This window comes from Corvus brachyrhynchos, unplaced genomic scaffold (genome assembly GCF_000691975.1).
Source record: "Corvus brachyrhynchos isolate BGI_N302 unplaced genomic scaffold, ASM69197v1 scaffold56, whole genome shotgun sequence".
NCBI classification, from domain to species: Eukaryota; Metazoa; Chordata; class Aves; order Passeriformes; family Corvidae; genus Corvus; species Corvus brachyrhynchos.
In genome coordinates, this window is record NW_008238664.1 from 5,739,167 (window position 1) to 5,751,743 (window position 12,577).

At 39.6% G+C, this 12,577-nt stretch overlaps 1 protein-coding gene across 1 annotated transcript; it reads left to right on the forward strand.

Annotated features, from left to right (window-relative positions):
* The first annotated feature begins 1,208 nt into the window (after positions 1–1,208).
* On the forward strand, positions 1,209–10,349 carry RBX1 (ring-box 1). Its single transcript, XM_017737738.1, has 5 exons — positions 1,209–1,235; positions 1,939–2,017; positions 7,510–7,580; positions 8,809–8,894; positions 10,175–10,349. The coding sequence occupies exons 1-5, from the start codon at positions 1,209–1,211 to the stop codon at positions 10,185–10,187; spliced, it is 276 nt and encodes a 91-aa protein (XP_017593227.1). The 3' UTR covers positions 10,188–10,349.
* The last annotated feature ends 2,228 nt before the right edge of the window (positions 10,350–12,577 follow it).

A 12,577-nucleotide genomic window follows, 5' to 3' on the forward strand; every position in this document is an offset into this window, starting at 1 on the left:
CCACATCCTCTGGGCAGCTCGGGCCGGGAGGCAGCGCTGGAGTGCTTCCGCCTCCCCATCACCCCCGGCCGCTGTGGCCCAGCCGCCCGGGCTGCCCCATGTGCTGCGTAGAATGCTTTCTACAAATGTCTCTGGCCGACTTTTTTTCTCATTCATATTTAAATCGAGCCATAACAACGTGTTAGTCAGCAAATGTTCTCATGCCACCCTGGCTTTTCCTCCTCACTCAGAGCAGCCATAATATCGCTCTCCTATCCAGTGCCACCAGTTTGTCAGCTGGGTCGTGGTGATGGTCCGAGGCTCTTCACGAGGATGTAGACAAGCAGGGAGAGATTGTGTGGGCTTGTACTAAGGTATAATTTGAGGAAAAGCGACCCCTAGACTGGATATCAGTAAACATTTCCAGGGATTCCTGCTTGTAGATGAGTTTGTTTGAAATGCAGCTGCCATCAGTGATGATGGAAACTCCTGGATCTGTGCAGAAGGAAGTGTTTGGGAGACATAATTGCTTGTCCTTTGGAAACAGGGACAGATGTAATGAGAGGTATAAGAAGTGGCACTGTTTATGTGTCAGTGGCATTCCTCCTCCCCAGCAAAGTACCAAGACCTTTGTTGCATGTGTGGCTCAGTACAGGTCTGTGGGTCATCAGTGTAGACCATGATGGGGTAAGAAATTAAGTACTGGAGCATGTGGGAGAGGTAAGGGTGCTGAGAACTTTTATTGCAGCTGCCTTGAAGTATGGATGAAGTCCATGAGAGATGAGTACCTCAGCCAGAAGGCCAGCTAGACTTGAAGTTGGAAGATGGGGGGAAAAAAATTAGATCACTACTGGTGCATGTCCTAAAAGATCTAGTAGTATTGTGAATACTTTTTATATAGGTACTAATGAAAAATTTAAAAGCTTATCAAAGTCCAATACTGCTCATCAATACTTGGAAGTCTGCATTCCTCCTTCAGAGTCCCAAACTGAGGGGAAGCAATGAAAACATTGAGATGGAAATGGAACACAGTAGAGAAGATTTACTAAAGGGAAGATTTACTATAGTACAGTCAGTACAATTATATACTGAAAAAATGTAAGGGGAAAAAAACCTATACTACTTAAGTAGTAAATGAAGATTATCCCAATTACCAGTACAATATTTTGGATTGCTTTGTATGTTGAAAGCAGGCCCATTTATTTAATGAGTTTACAAAAGACCTGATTATGGGTTTTGTCAGGAGGAATAAAAAGGTATCATGTTTTTCTGCATAGCTTGCCCTAAAGTCCTCAAACCCTTCCCCTGAAGTAGCATGGGATAGTGCTATTACTTTTTTATATGTATAAAGGAAGTCTTTGAAAGGTTAATTTGGTAGTAGTTTGAAATTTTTATATCCAGCCTTGCTGATAGGTTGTTGCTTATTAACCTTTTGTAGGGAAGATTATTCAGGAGTCAGTGGAGAGTAGCATTAGAGATTTAGTTCTTGACCCCAACTGCTCTGAAGGGTGATTACTAGAAGAACTGCTGCAAATAACGGGAATTCCTCTTAACAAAAATGGCATCTGAATTAGTATTTCTCCAAGGGACTGTCCTTTCCTTCAGAATTGAGGATTTGGCATGAGCTGCATCCTTGCTTTTGGACCTTGAATAGAAATCCAGGTGTTTGCATCTGTTTCACAAAAAAAAAGAGGCGGGGGGGAGACTGTGGGAGTTACCTTGTTTTTGAAGTGGGAAGGAGACATTGGGTCTGGGAGGTTTGTGAGAGGAATGTACCACTGCTTCCTAGTAACCTGAACTCATGATGAAGAATTACTCTGGACTTCTAAGATTTGGGTTTTTTTAAATATCCCAGATTTTCTATTTCAAAAAGTACACGGGCTCTTGAAGAATAACAAGGGTTTCTGTCCACTGTAAATTGAATCAAAACTATGTTTTTCTTTTTCCCCCTCTCTCTAGTGGAATGCCGTAGCTCTGTGGGCATGGGACATTGTGGTTGATAACTGTGCCATTTGCAGAAACCACATTATGGATCTATGTAAGTAAATGGGGGGACACAGTTGACAGTTTGGACTTGTATGTGATGAACAGCTGAAATTACCCCAGCTGAGGATATAATTCAGCAAAGCTTTCAGTTAGTAACTGATTATTTTGCTATGTAATGCTGAAGTCTCATAATCTATTTTTGTGACCTCTGTCACCATACTGCTTTTCCCTCACCCTTTTCTTGTAAAGAGTAGGATTACTTGATGCCATATCAACAGACATGATGCTGCTGAGTGTATTTTGACTGCAACAAAGAGGAAAAGGAGTAATAATAAAGGGAACTGAAATTATTCAGGGTTGACAGGCTTTGTTTACAAAGAGGTATTATATTTCAGAGTTGGGGAGGTTGCTATGAGTATCAACTTCTTGATGACACTCATTAAGATGAAGTCTTGTAACATTCTCTGTGTCTGTGTCTGGCAAGGAAAGGCATGGACCAGCAAATTAATTTGACTCCTCATTCTATAAAACCTACCTTACCTAACTAACTTAGTACGTGTTATAGGAGGGGGAATTTTGTAAACACCTAGAGAATTATTTGTTCACTTACAAAGGAGAGTAATCAAATGCCAAAATAAGAAGCAATACGTTGTTAGTATTGGTTTGATTTCATTTTTTTTTTTGCTGTATAATCTTGATGGTTCATTTCTATCATGAAATAGGAGTGTATACATGAAGTCACTGATTTCAGTCCCTTAGAGTATTGGTAATGAGTACAAACTCATTTTCTCCTCAAAAATGACAAAGTACTGTTGGCATCATAGCTGTCCATCTTGTTTCAATCATGAGGGACAGAAGACCTTTTAATATACCCCAGATAGAAATTTGCATCTATTTCTAAAATGTGAGGCTGGTGGAACCCCCCAAAGCAAGCCCAGGTCCAACGACAGTGCCTGGGGATGGCCTTATCTGATCCCACTGGAACAGTTTTGTTGGACTTGTTTTTATGTGGTCGCCCTTGGAACCAACACTATTGGCAACTTCCTGTCAATAAGACTGTATGAAAATAAAACAGTTCAGAAAAATGAGACTTAATAGCTACTGAAGGATGCATCTGATTTTACTTCATATTTAATAATAATTACAAAATTACTTTCAGAAGCTTTGTTTGGGTGGTTTTTTTTCTTTTTTCTAATACAGAGAAAACACACTGTAACACACTGGTCTGAAAATGGATTAAGCAGGTTCACTTCTTTTGGACAGATATATTTGTATTTTGAGCCAGCTACTGCCTAGCCATGCTTCAGTGTATTCTTGGTTATTAGACAGGGAGTGATAACACTAAAAAAACAGGGATTATGAAATAAGTTGATGTCCTTTAATTGAAGATTTCCTTTCTAAGTGTCTCTAACCTGTACCATCTCGGAAAGGAGTTTCAAAAGAAGGTGGACACTGGGCTACTACTTAGTCTCTCAGGTTTATGCTATATTAGAGAGGAAAGCATGTTGCTGACAGGCAAATGGAATTTCAAAGATTTATTAGAACGTAAGTTACATTTATAGAATTTCCAAATGTATAGAAAAAATAGATAAAATCCTGTAATTCAAGATAATTATTCACGATAAGAGGGATGTATTTTAAGATAGGAGACGCTGGTGTGTTTTATTCTATCAATCTGCCTCAAAATTAATTGTACCTTCCATGACAGACCAAATACAGTCTCATATATTTGCAATTTTTTTTTATAAATAGCAAATAGGGATGAAGGAGAGGTGTGGAGGAGCTGGAAGGAGAATGGACAGATGCTATTTTTCAGTAGTAAATTTTGTTTGTCAATTCTTAAAAAAAAAATTTTAAGAAGCCCTAGCCATATGTGGGTGGGGATTGAGAGTATATAGGTAGATTAGGAAAAACAGCAAAGGAAAATGGCATAGGTAAGTTTTTTTTCATTTTTGAGTTGCTCAAGCATAACATGTTATTAATTTGTATGAGCAATGTTACGAGGAGCCTGGACTACAAATGACAGACTAAAATTGACAGCATACAGAGTAGAAGGGATATCTAAATTGGTATTCCGAGATCAGTGTTGGCTCTGGATTTGCTTACTTCCTTGTTACAGATCATTAATGTTGTTAAACAACCCTTTAATTAGATTTTCAAACATAAGATGTGAAGTGATGACAAATTGAGAAAAAATTAATAGAATGTGCAGGGAAGAACAACACAAGATTCAATTTGATAAAATGCAGGATACAAATGTCTCCCACTCCTAGCAACAAAGAGAAACCTTGGATGGGAAAACATTAGAAGAGTGATAAGTAATACAGTCATGGTAATGAAAGTTTGTTAATGTTGTAAAGTCAGGCATCAATGGTAAGGTGTCATGCAGTTCTCCCCATGCATGTGCCTTATGACTCAGCAGTGATGTGGTTCAAAGGATCCCCCTGCCCTCAGTTTGGTTTGTTTTCAGTGTACAGAAGGAATAAGTAGACTTTCAGTGTTTAGGTTTCGTTCTTCTCTGGAAAGACCCAGGTTCTGTTTAGATTTTACTTTAGTCTTTCTTCAAAGGCTTGCTCTCTGGTGCTGTCACTGCAACATGGTAAATTGGGGAGTGTTAGCAGTGTGTTTAGTATACTGGATTATCTTCTGGTTTAAAATGTGTAATGTATTATTGTAGTAAGATGACCAATATAGGTTTGAACTGTGTAAAATGTGCCATCAAAATACTGTTCCTTTGCTTTGACGATAACGTGCCAAGTACATGAATCCAGCTTCACAAAGACAGATATGTTGCACAGAATCCAAAGAAGAATCTCAGGATGTTTATTAGATGGAATGGGTTTGGATTTATTTCTTGATGTGTAAATATACAGGAGATTTCTGCAATAGAAAATGTATAGGAAGTAGGCTGGTTCTTATGATGCCAAGATTCAGAAGCTGCCATTATATAAGATGAATTTCTGCATCCTTGAGTTGAAATGCTTTCATTGCATCTTTCACAATTATTTACAGGTATTTCGGGTTTTAGCTGTATCTTTCTGCCCTCACCTGCAGATACTCTGTCAAAAGCAAGGCAACAGAAGAGTCATTCAGTATTCCTCCAGTACCTGTTACTGACTCTTACTGCTTCTTTTGGGTCAGCAGATGGTAAATAGGTTCTCTTTCTTTCAAGAGCCAGAATCATCAGCTTTCATTCTAGGATGGAGCTTGTCCGTGTGTTTTATTTATTATTTATTTTTCATTTGTTGATATATTGTCCTTTTCTAAAATGAAGCAAATACAAGACCAAAAAGTGTTTCAGCTTTTGGGAGGCTCTTTTTTTGCAGCCAAAGGTAGCAGTGCTAGCAGTAATCTCCAGTGCATTTGATGAGGGAGCTAAATCTGGGTGTCTTGTTGGAAGGGCTTTACATCACCACCAGAGAACTCCTCCTCAACCACTACCACACAAGTTCGTCCGTCCTCTTAAACTTTTGGGACTGTCATGCCTTAGACTGTCAGTGAAAGTTTGAGTAACACCGAAATGAATGTCAGTGCTGCTTCTTTTCCTTGCCTAAACCATCTTTCTTCCCTCTCACTCCCAGGCAAAATACAGAGTCCTTTAAATCCTGAAAAATTAAGAATTGTGTTCATGCAGCTCTCAGGTTAGGGCCTCTTAGAGAGGAGGAAAAAAAAAAAAAAGACAAAATGACATAAAATGGGCTAGATGGACTTCACATCTAATATACCCAGTATTTTGCTTCCAGAAGGAAAAGAGAAGAAACAAGATAAGTATATTATATGCTGGAGTATTTTCCTTGCTGTCATAGAGGCTGTCTGAGTTAAACTTTGCTTACTCTTTGACTTTTCTCCCTTCTGAAGAATTTCCTCATCTTTTCCTTCTACTCATCTTCTCACCATTATCTGTTGCTGTACAGACTCTGGCCAGATATATAAAAGCTAATATCTTATGCCCCATGAGTCTATACTGTAGTAACAGTAAAATTGTTGCAACAATCTCAGGTGTAGAATTTTATACAAGTATCCAAAGTAATTTAAGTTTTTCAAGGGTCTTAAGCATCTTCCATATTCTTCATCGGATTTTGTTTTATTTCTGTATGTATTGAGAGATTCAGGAATTAAGACATCAGACCTTTCAGAAGTACTGGATTCTGTTTTCTTCTATGGGCAGGCAAGGGATTGAGCTTTGGACTTTCTGCTGTGGTATATCATATCTTTGATGTAAACCATATGATAAATACGGGTTCACTCAGATCTTGCAGAACAGCTGTTGCTACTGAGTTTCTTTAGACATCAGTCTTGTTTTGAGTAGTTCCTCGTGACCAAGGTTAACTGATGTCTCTTGCATCTCAGAAAAAATGGGCCTTTCTTTTATTTTGTGCACCTCCACACCTGAAAAATGGAGAAAGGGATGAATAGGACAGGACAAATAGAGATTACATTTTTCAGCCAAACCTGTGCGATTTGAAAGTTTTTGAATCTTTAAGTGATGAATCAAACTCCTTTTCTCTAAGCATATTCAAGCACACAAAAAGTGGACAGAGAATTGGAGTTCATTCAGACATCTTTGCTAGGAAAAAAAAATCTGCAAAACAAGAAAGCAGCAAGCTCATGTGTTGAGTTCGAAGCTGATCACGTATCAGCAGGTCTTTTTAAATTATTTGGGCTTGACTCTTACAGAAAGCATCCTTTAGCAAGGAGTAAAATGTTAGTCTCATAGGTTTGTGCTGCTGACAGTGGAGGAGTTGGAAATATCTTTTTTTCTTCTGAAGTTCCTTCTTGAGCTGGAGCAGAAGTGAATTGTTCAGGCTTTAGAATGGAGAACCAGCTTGCAGGATTTATTTTCTCAGTGTTGTTCTTCCTTCTTTCTTCACTCTTTTTCATCTCCTTCATCCACGCTATCTGACACAAAAGCCCAAAACATAACCCAAACTCATAAATAGTTGGAGTGGGGGCGTGGGGAATCCTCCTGAGTACTCAGCTCCACGGTGTAAAAAGTCCAAACCATACTGTATTTCCTATTGTGGGCTTTTGGGATGTACTTACCTATCACAAGACTATAAAATAAAGACAGGCAAACTCCAGCATTACATGAGCAAATTAATTTGCAAATAAAGTATACAATGTGTGACAAGAACATATAGGAATTTATATTGAGAAAAACCTGGTTAACAAGTTTAAGTAAATGTACTGTCAACTGATTGTCTCTTTGAACACAAGAGGAAAAAATGAAAATATTTAGCCTTGAAATTTGGGAAGCAGACACATGTTGCCAGCAGATGAGCTATGTACTCCTGCCCTCTGGAACTTTGGAATACCAAAAAGGTAGAGAAAGGAGGAAATCAGGATTAAGTATATTTTGATTTGATGCTTTTGGAAAAACAGTACACATTAAACCATAGCTCTTGATACTTTCTGGTGTGTTAAATACCACAAAAGAGCTCTTCCTCCCATGCCTCCACTTGCTGTTACGAAGAAATCTACCAGTTAGTGTTGCATGTACATCTTCAACTCCTGTGTATATTTGTTCAATCTTTATTTTCCTAGGCATAGAATGTCAAGCAAACCAAGCATCGGCTACCTCTGAGGAGTGCACAGTTGCATGGGGCGTCTGCAATGTAAGGAAAACTGTTTTATTGTGGAGCTCGTGTGGGGGGGATCCTCCTTTTTTGAAGACTTGAGACAGAATGAGTTCTGTAGTATTTTTTACATAACCCACCAGAAATAAGAACTTTAAATTCCTTATGTTTATTAGAGTGTAGAAAGGAGAGAGAGAAGAAAAGAAAAGGAAGTGAAAGATGGAGAGATGTAATTAGGCACAGAAGCAAAGGGAAGAAGATGAGCCTTAATTATTTTTTTAAGGAATAATAGATCTTTCCTTCTGAGCATGTTTTTCCTGATCATGGTTTGCCTAGGAGTTATACCTTTTTCTTTCCCTGTGGTAATAGGATCACTTAGATGTCAATCTGCTTGATTTGTCTTTGTGCAGGCTAATTCAAAGAGTCAAGCTGGGGTACCCAGGTGATTTGCTTTCAGTTTTGGGGGAAGATAAAATCAGTTGGTCCCACTAGCACATGAACTCCAAGCTTGAATACCTCTTAGCTAGCCTGGGCCTGAGTTGGAAGATAAACGATTCCATAGTGGAATAACATTCTGATCCTCAATCCCATCTTCACTGTGCTGTGGGATTGAGTTACAAAGTCTTAATGCTGGAACAGGACTAAATGTTGCAATTCTGTTTGCAGAGGACAAGAGCAAAATTTTTAACCATGTCAGGATATTCAAGTGTCAAAATTATGTTGTGTGTGGAACCAAGGGGAACCTTGGTTTTAAGTAGCTGTATGGGGTAAGGAAAAGGGTGTCCTTATTAAACACATAAAAGAGATTTTTTTTTTCTTTCTAATTTTGCAAATTCGTTTTTATTCAGGCGCTGGTATCTCCTGCAAACTGACAGAAAGCTTCCTTCAGCATGTGTACATTCATATCATCCCTGCTACTCACTCTGAAATCCTCTCTTTTCTTTTTGATTATGCTTCTTATCAGCATCTGCTCTGCCAATTTTAGCAGCTGCTAAACTCTGCACTCTCTCCTTCATCAGAAGTCAGTCAGTTGCCACTGCATGCACTGTGGAACAGGCTTCCTGCTGCCATTTCACTAATGTTTCCTCCTCTTTGAAAATGTGGATCAATTTCTTGGTGGTTACCAGCTAATTGACTGATCAGTTGTCCCCACCTTTGCCTGTAAACTCTTGCTACTCTCTTCTTACTGTGATGCTTTTAATGGTAGTTTTCACATTGAGATGCATTCATAATTCTGAAATTATGTGATCTGAACTTTGTCTTCCAGCACGCTTTCCACTTCCACTGCATCTCTCGCTGGCTCAAAACTCGCCAAGTATGTCCGCTGGACAACAGGGAATGGGAGTTCCAAAAGTACGTATCCTGCACGGATTTCAAGATGAAAAGTCCAATTGTCCTGTAAATATAAATGATCAATGTCAGATTGGTGTGTCTGAGGGTATAGTTGCTGTTCAGAGAGGTTTTTTCTTCCACCTTGTTGTATATGGACTTTTCCTTAGGCACCTGGTTCTAAGTGAGCTCTGAAGGAAGTCCAAACAGCTGTGGGGTATGTGAGAGCTGTTGAAAAGTAGTGATTTCTATTGACATTCTCTCTAAAGAATAGAGAGCAGGAGAGAAATGGAATTAGCTAGAAGTGGAGTCTCAGGTGGATACTGTGCCACTGCATGAGCAATTTGAGTTTAGAGAATTACCTGAATTCAGCTGCTTGGGTTCCAGAGTGTTTCTGCTGAGGTGCCAGACATTGTATTGGGTCCCTCTGTTACCTTGATGATTTGTTTTATAACTCTGATAGCCTCAGAGATTAATACAGCTGATTTCCTAGCATCTGGAAAGCCATTCCTGTGGCTTTGGCCCATTTTTTTCATAATTTCTGTATTGTTTGTTTTGTTTAATGTTTTTTAAAGGTCTCATGTTAAGAATAGCAGTAGGAGATCCAAGAATGGGTTTCTGAGGGGTAATCGTATTTTGAGAGGTAATTGTACATTGAGAATAGTTAGGAAGTTTGCCTATCACTTACTTCATTCTGCACCATCTATCTGTTAATCTTTTCTTAACTTTTTGAAAAAATAAATTCGTTCCGGTCAGAATCCAGACTGAAACAAAGCAAAATAGGTATTATAACTGTTGAGGATTGTCTTTGGGCTCTGGTACACAGTCAGGTGTGCAAATCATCATTGACGTGACAAATGAAGTACCATCGTTTTCCTGAACACACAATGAGAAATGAGTCCATGTTGCCTGGCTAATCACTTCATATTGCACGGGCAGCATGATGAGAAACGGAGACATGAATTAATATCTCCTGATGCATGCTCAGTGTTACTTCCAGGGCTGTGACAAGCTTTGTTACATGCCAGATATATTTGAAGTGGGATTCTGGGCAAAAGATAACTGGTACTGAGATCTCTTGCACATGGTGCTGTGGATTGTCAGTCTCCTCTGACTGGTGTCTGGGTAGATGTTTTAGGGGAAGTGAAATGTGGAGAACATCCTAAGATTTCCTTAACAACATTTCACCTTCATCCCATTTACATCTTAATTATGCTGTGGTAGAATGAAAATAAATCCACCCAAACCAGCACTACTATGAATTGTAATTTTTAAAAAAACATTAACATATTATCTATTTGCAGGTATGGACACTAGAGAGATGGTCACACGCTTCTTGTTATGTCATCGAACTCAGTTGCTCTTGTCACTATGGGTTTGTTTTAGTGACTTGGAAAGTCAGTAGTGTATACAATTCTTCTTTCATGCTAATTTCTTGCTATTGTATACCATTGAATAAAGTCTTGCTGGAGCTTCCAGTCAAAGTTTTTTGTCTTGTGTTCAGGAGCGGGCAGTCAGAGCATGAAGGAGGAGAATTATCTGCAGACCAGGGACTTAAGCTAAGCTTAATTCTTTAGTTTGGCAGTGCTTCTTTTTTGCTGTGCCAGGCTTTTGACTGTGAGTTTGGTCCTACTCCCACACAACTGAGAACCACACCTTTGGCTCACTGAGGTCGGTATTAGGTTCCATTGTGTAGTGCAGTGGGTGCAGGACTTGGCCTGGCTAAGAGTAGTTTATGCAAATAGCTTTTTGTGTGGACATGCTTTATTACAGCTGAGTTGAAATGATGATCTATACAATTAGGGGTTGTGTCATCATTAGAAACTATTCTCTCACTTCTGCTCTTGAGTTTGACTAGACCAGCTCCCCTGCAGAGGAAATTTTCACTAACTTCCCAGTTCCAGCTGTTTAGCTCTGGGGAACAGAAACGGGATGTCACTTTTTGTCAGTGTTCATAAAGCACTTTCATGTGTTGAATGAAAGTAAACTCAGGAAATTCATGTGCTAGATAGGCTATATTGGCTGGAAGGCTAAAAGTAAGCAGTATATAAGCAAACCAATTCTTGGTTGACTTTCTAGTGGTATTTTTCCCAGTTCAAGTCTAACCAGCCTTTGAAAACTACGTAATGTTCTGTTTGGTGTCACCTCTGCCAAATGGCCTGGTATCCTGCTCACTGCATCAAATTTTGCCCTCTATGTCAACAGCCTCAGCAGATGCTGAGAACTGAAACAGTCCAAGAAATTCTTTCTGCTACAAAAGGCTGCCTCTTTATGTCAGTGATGGTAGACATGGTAGATTTCTGTCCTTGGCTGTTCATGATGCCATCTTTGGATGTCATTTTTTTTGCTAGTTACTGAGGATGGGAGATATGATAGCTGATGTTAAACATTAGTGTACTGTAGTGATAGGGGATAAAGATGGCCATTGACAGAACCAAAACTTGCAGGATTTTCAGTAATTGCTGGGGCTTTCTCTAATCTGCAGCAAGCAAATGTCAGGATTATTTTATCAGTTGGTGTCATTGCTCTGAAATGTTCTGGTTCACTGTTTTCCACCCTTAAGAAGAGAATAGGAACAAGTAGGACTAGGAGAATTTATAGCTAGACAGTTTATTTACCATGTTTCTTGGTAGAAAGCTCATCCTGAATTTGCCAGGTAGTTTTGGTGATGGAGGCAGGAATGGAATAGAAGAGTAGGGGGAAGATGATCTCAACAGTGGTCAAAGTATTCATTCAGGCAACAGGGTATCCAGGTTAAATGCCATTCTCTGAAATTTGAACTCCTATTTAGCGTCCTGTCCAGATAAGTGAAATGTCAGATGTCCCTGGTTTTGATTGTCCATTTTGCTTGCAGTGGTTGGTTTTTCAGGACCTGGTACCCAGATGCTCACCAATTTATATCCTTGAGAACTTTGTTTTGGGTCCAGCTATGTTGTTCTGATTCATCCCCCTTTTGACTGTGCATATTGTCCTGAGCATATTTTTTTTAGCTGGGGACAGACACATTTTCCTCTCCTTTGTGGCTTTGTGTGCATTTGCTTGGGGCTGTGCCTGCAGAAAGACAAGGGGAGTTGGTATTTTTTATTGCCTTTTTTTATAATGTATCCCTCCAAATGGCTGGCTACAGGCACTCTCCCCTAAACACCCTTTGAAACTGCGCTGCTGCAGTGCGTAAAACTCTGTTAAATTTGATTTCAGATTGCTTTTGTAGTGTCTGTCCCAAACCTGGTTTTCCCAAATGGAAAAATACAGAGTGCAAAGCACCAATTGCTTACAGGCCCAGGAAAGAAAATCCTTTTTCAGCTGCTGCCAGTTGCAGTGGCCCTGCAGCAAAGGTGATGGCTTGTTGCTGCAGCACAAGGCTGCCGGCAGCCCTGTTTTCTGTAGTGCATTTAGGGTTGTGTTTGGGAAGACAAGGGAAAGCGTCAGCGAGTGAGCTCAGAGAGAAGATGTATGGCACAGGCAGCACCAAGTGAAGGTACAGGAGATCTCTTTTATCCAAGGGCACAAAGTGCCCCATTTCCCCAGGGAATGCTTGCTTGCTCAGGCTGGTGTCTCTGTGTCCTAACTTTTACTGTTCAGCTCTCCACCTCTGCTAGATGTGGGAGAAAGCCCATTTATTTCTGCTGCCTTTTTTCCTGAAGTAACAATCATTTTTGACTACAGCTTCCCCTTTTTGCAGAATACAGAGAGCTTCTTGGGGAGGA

Coding starts and splice junctions, on each gene's coding strand:
- RBX1 (XM_017737738.1), top strand. CDS start 1,209: ATGGGTTTTGTCAGGAGGAATAAAAAG. Junction 2,018..7,509: donor AAACCACATTATGGATCTAT/GTAAGTAAATGG, acceptor TTATTTTCCTAG/GCATAGAATGTCAAGCAAAC. Junction 7,581..8,808: donor TTGCATGGGGCGTCTGCAAT/GTAAGGAAAACT, acceptor TTTGTCTTCCAG/CACGCTTTCCACTTCCACTG.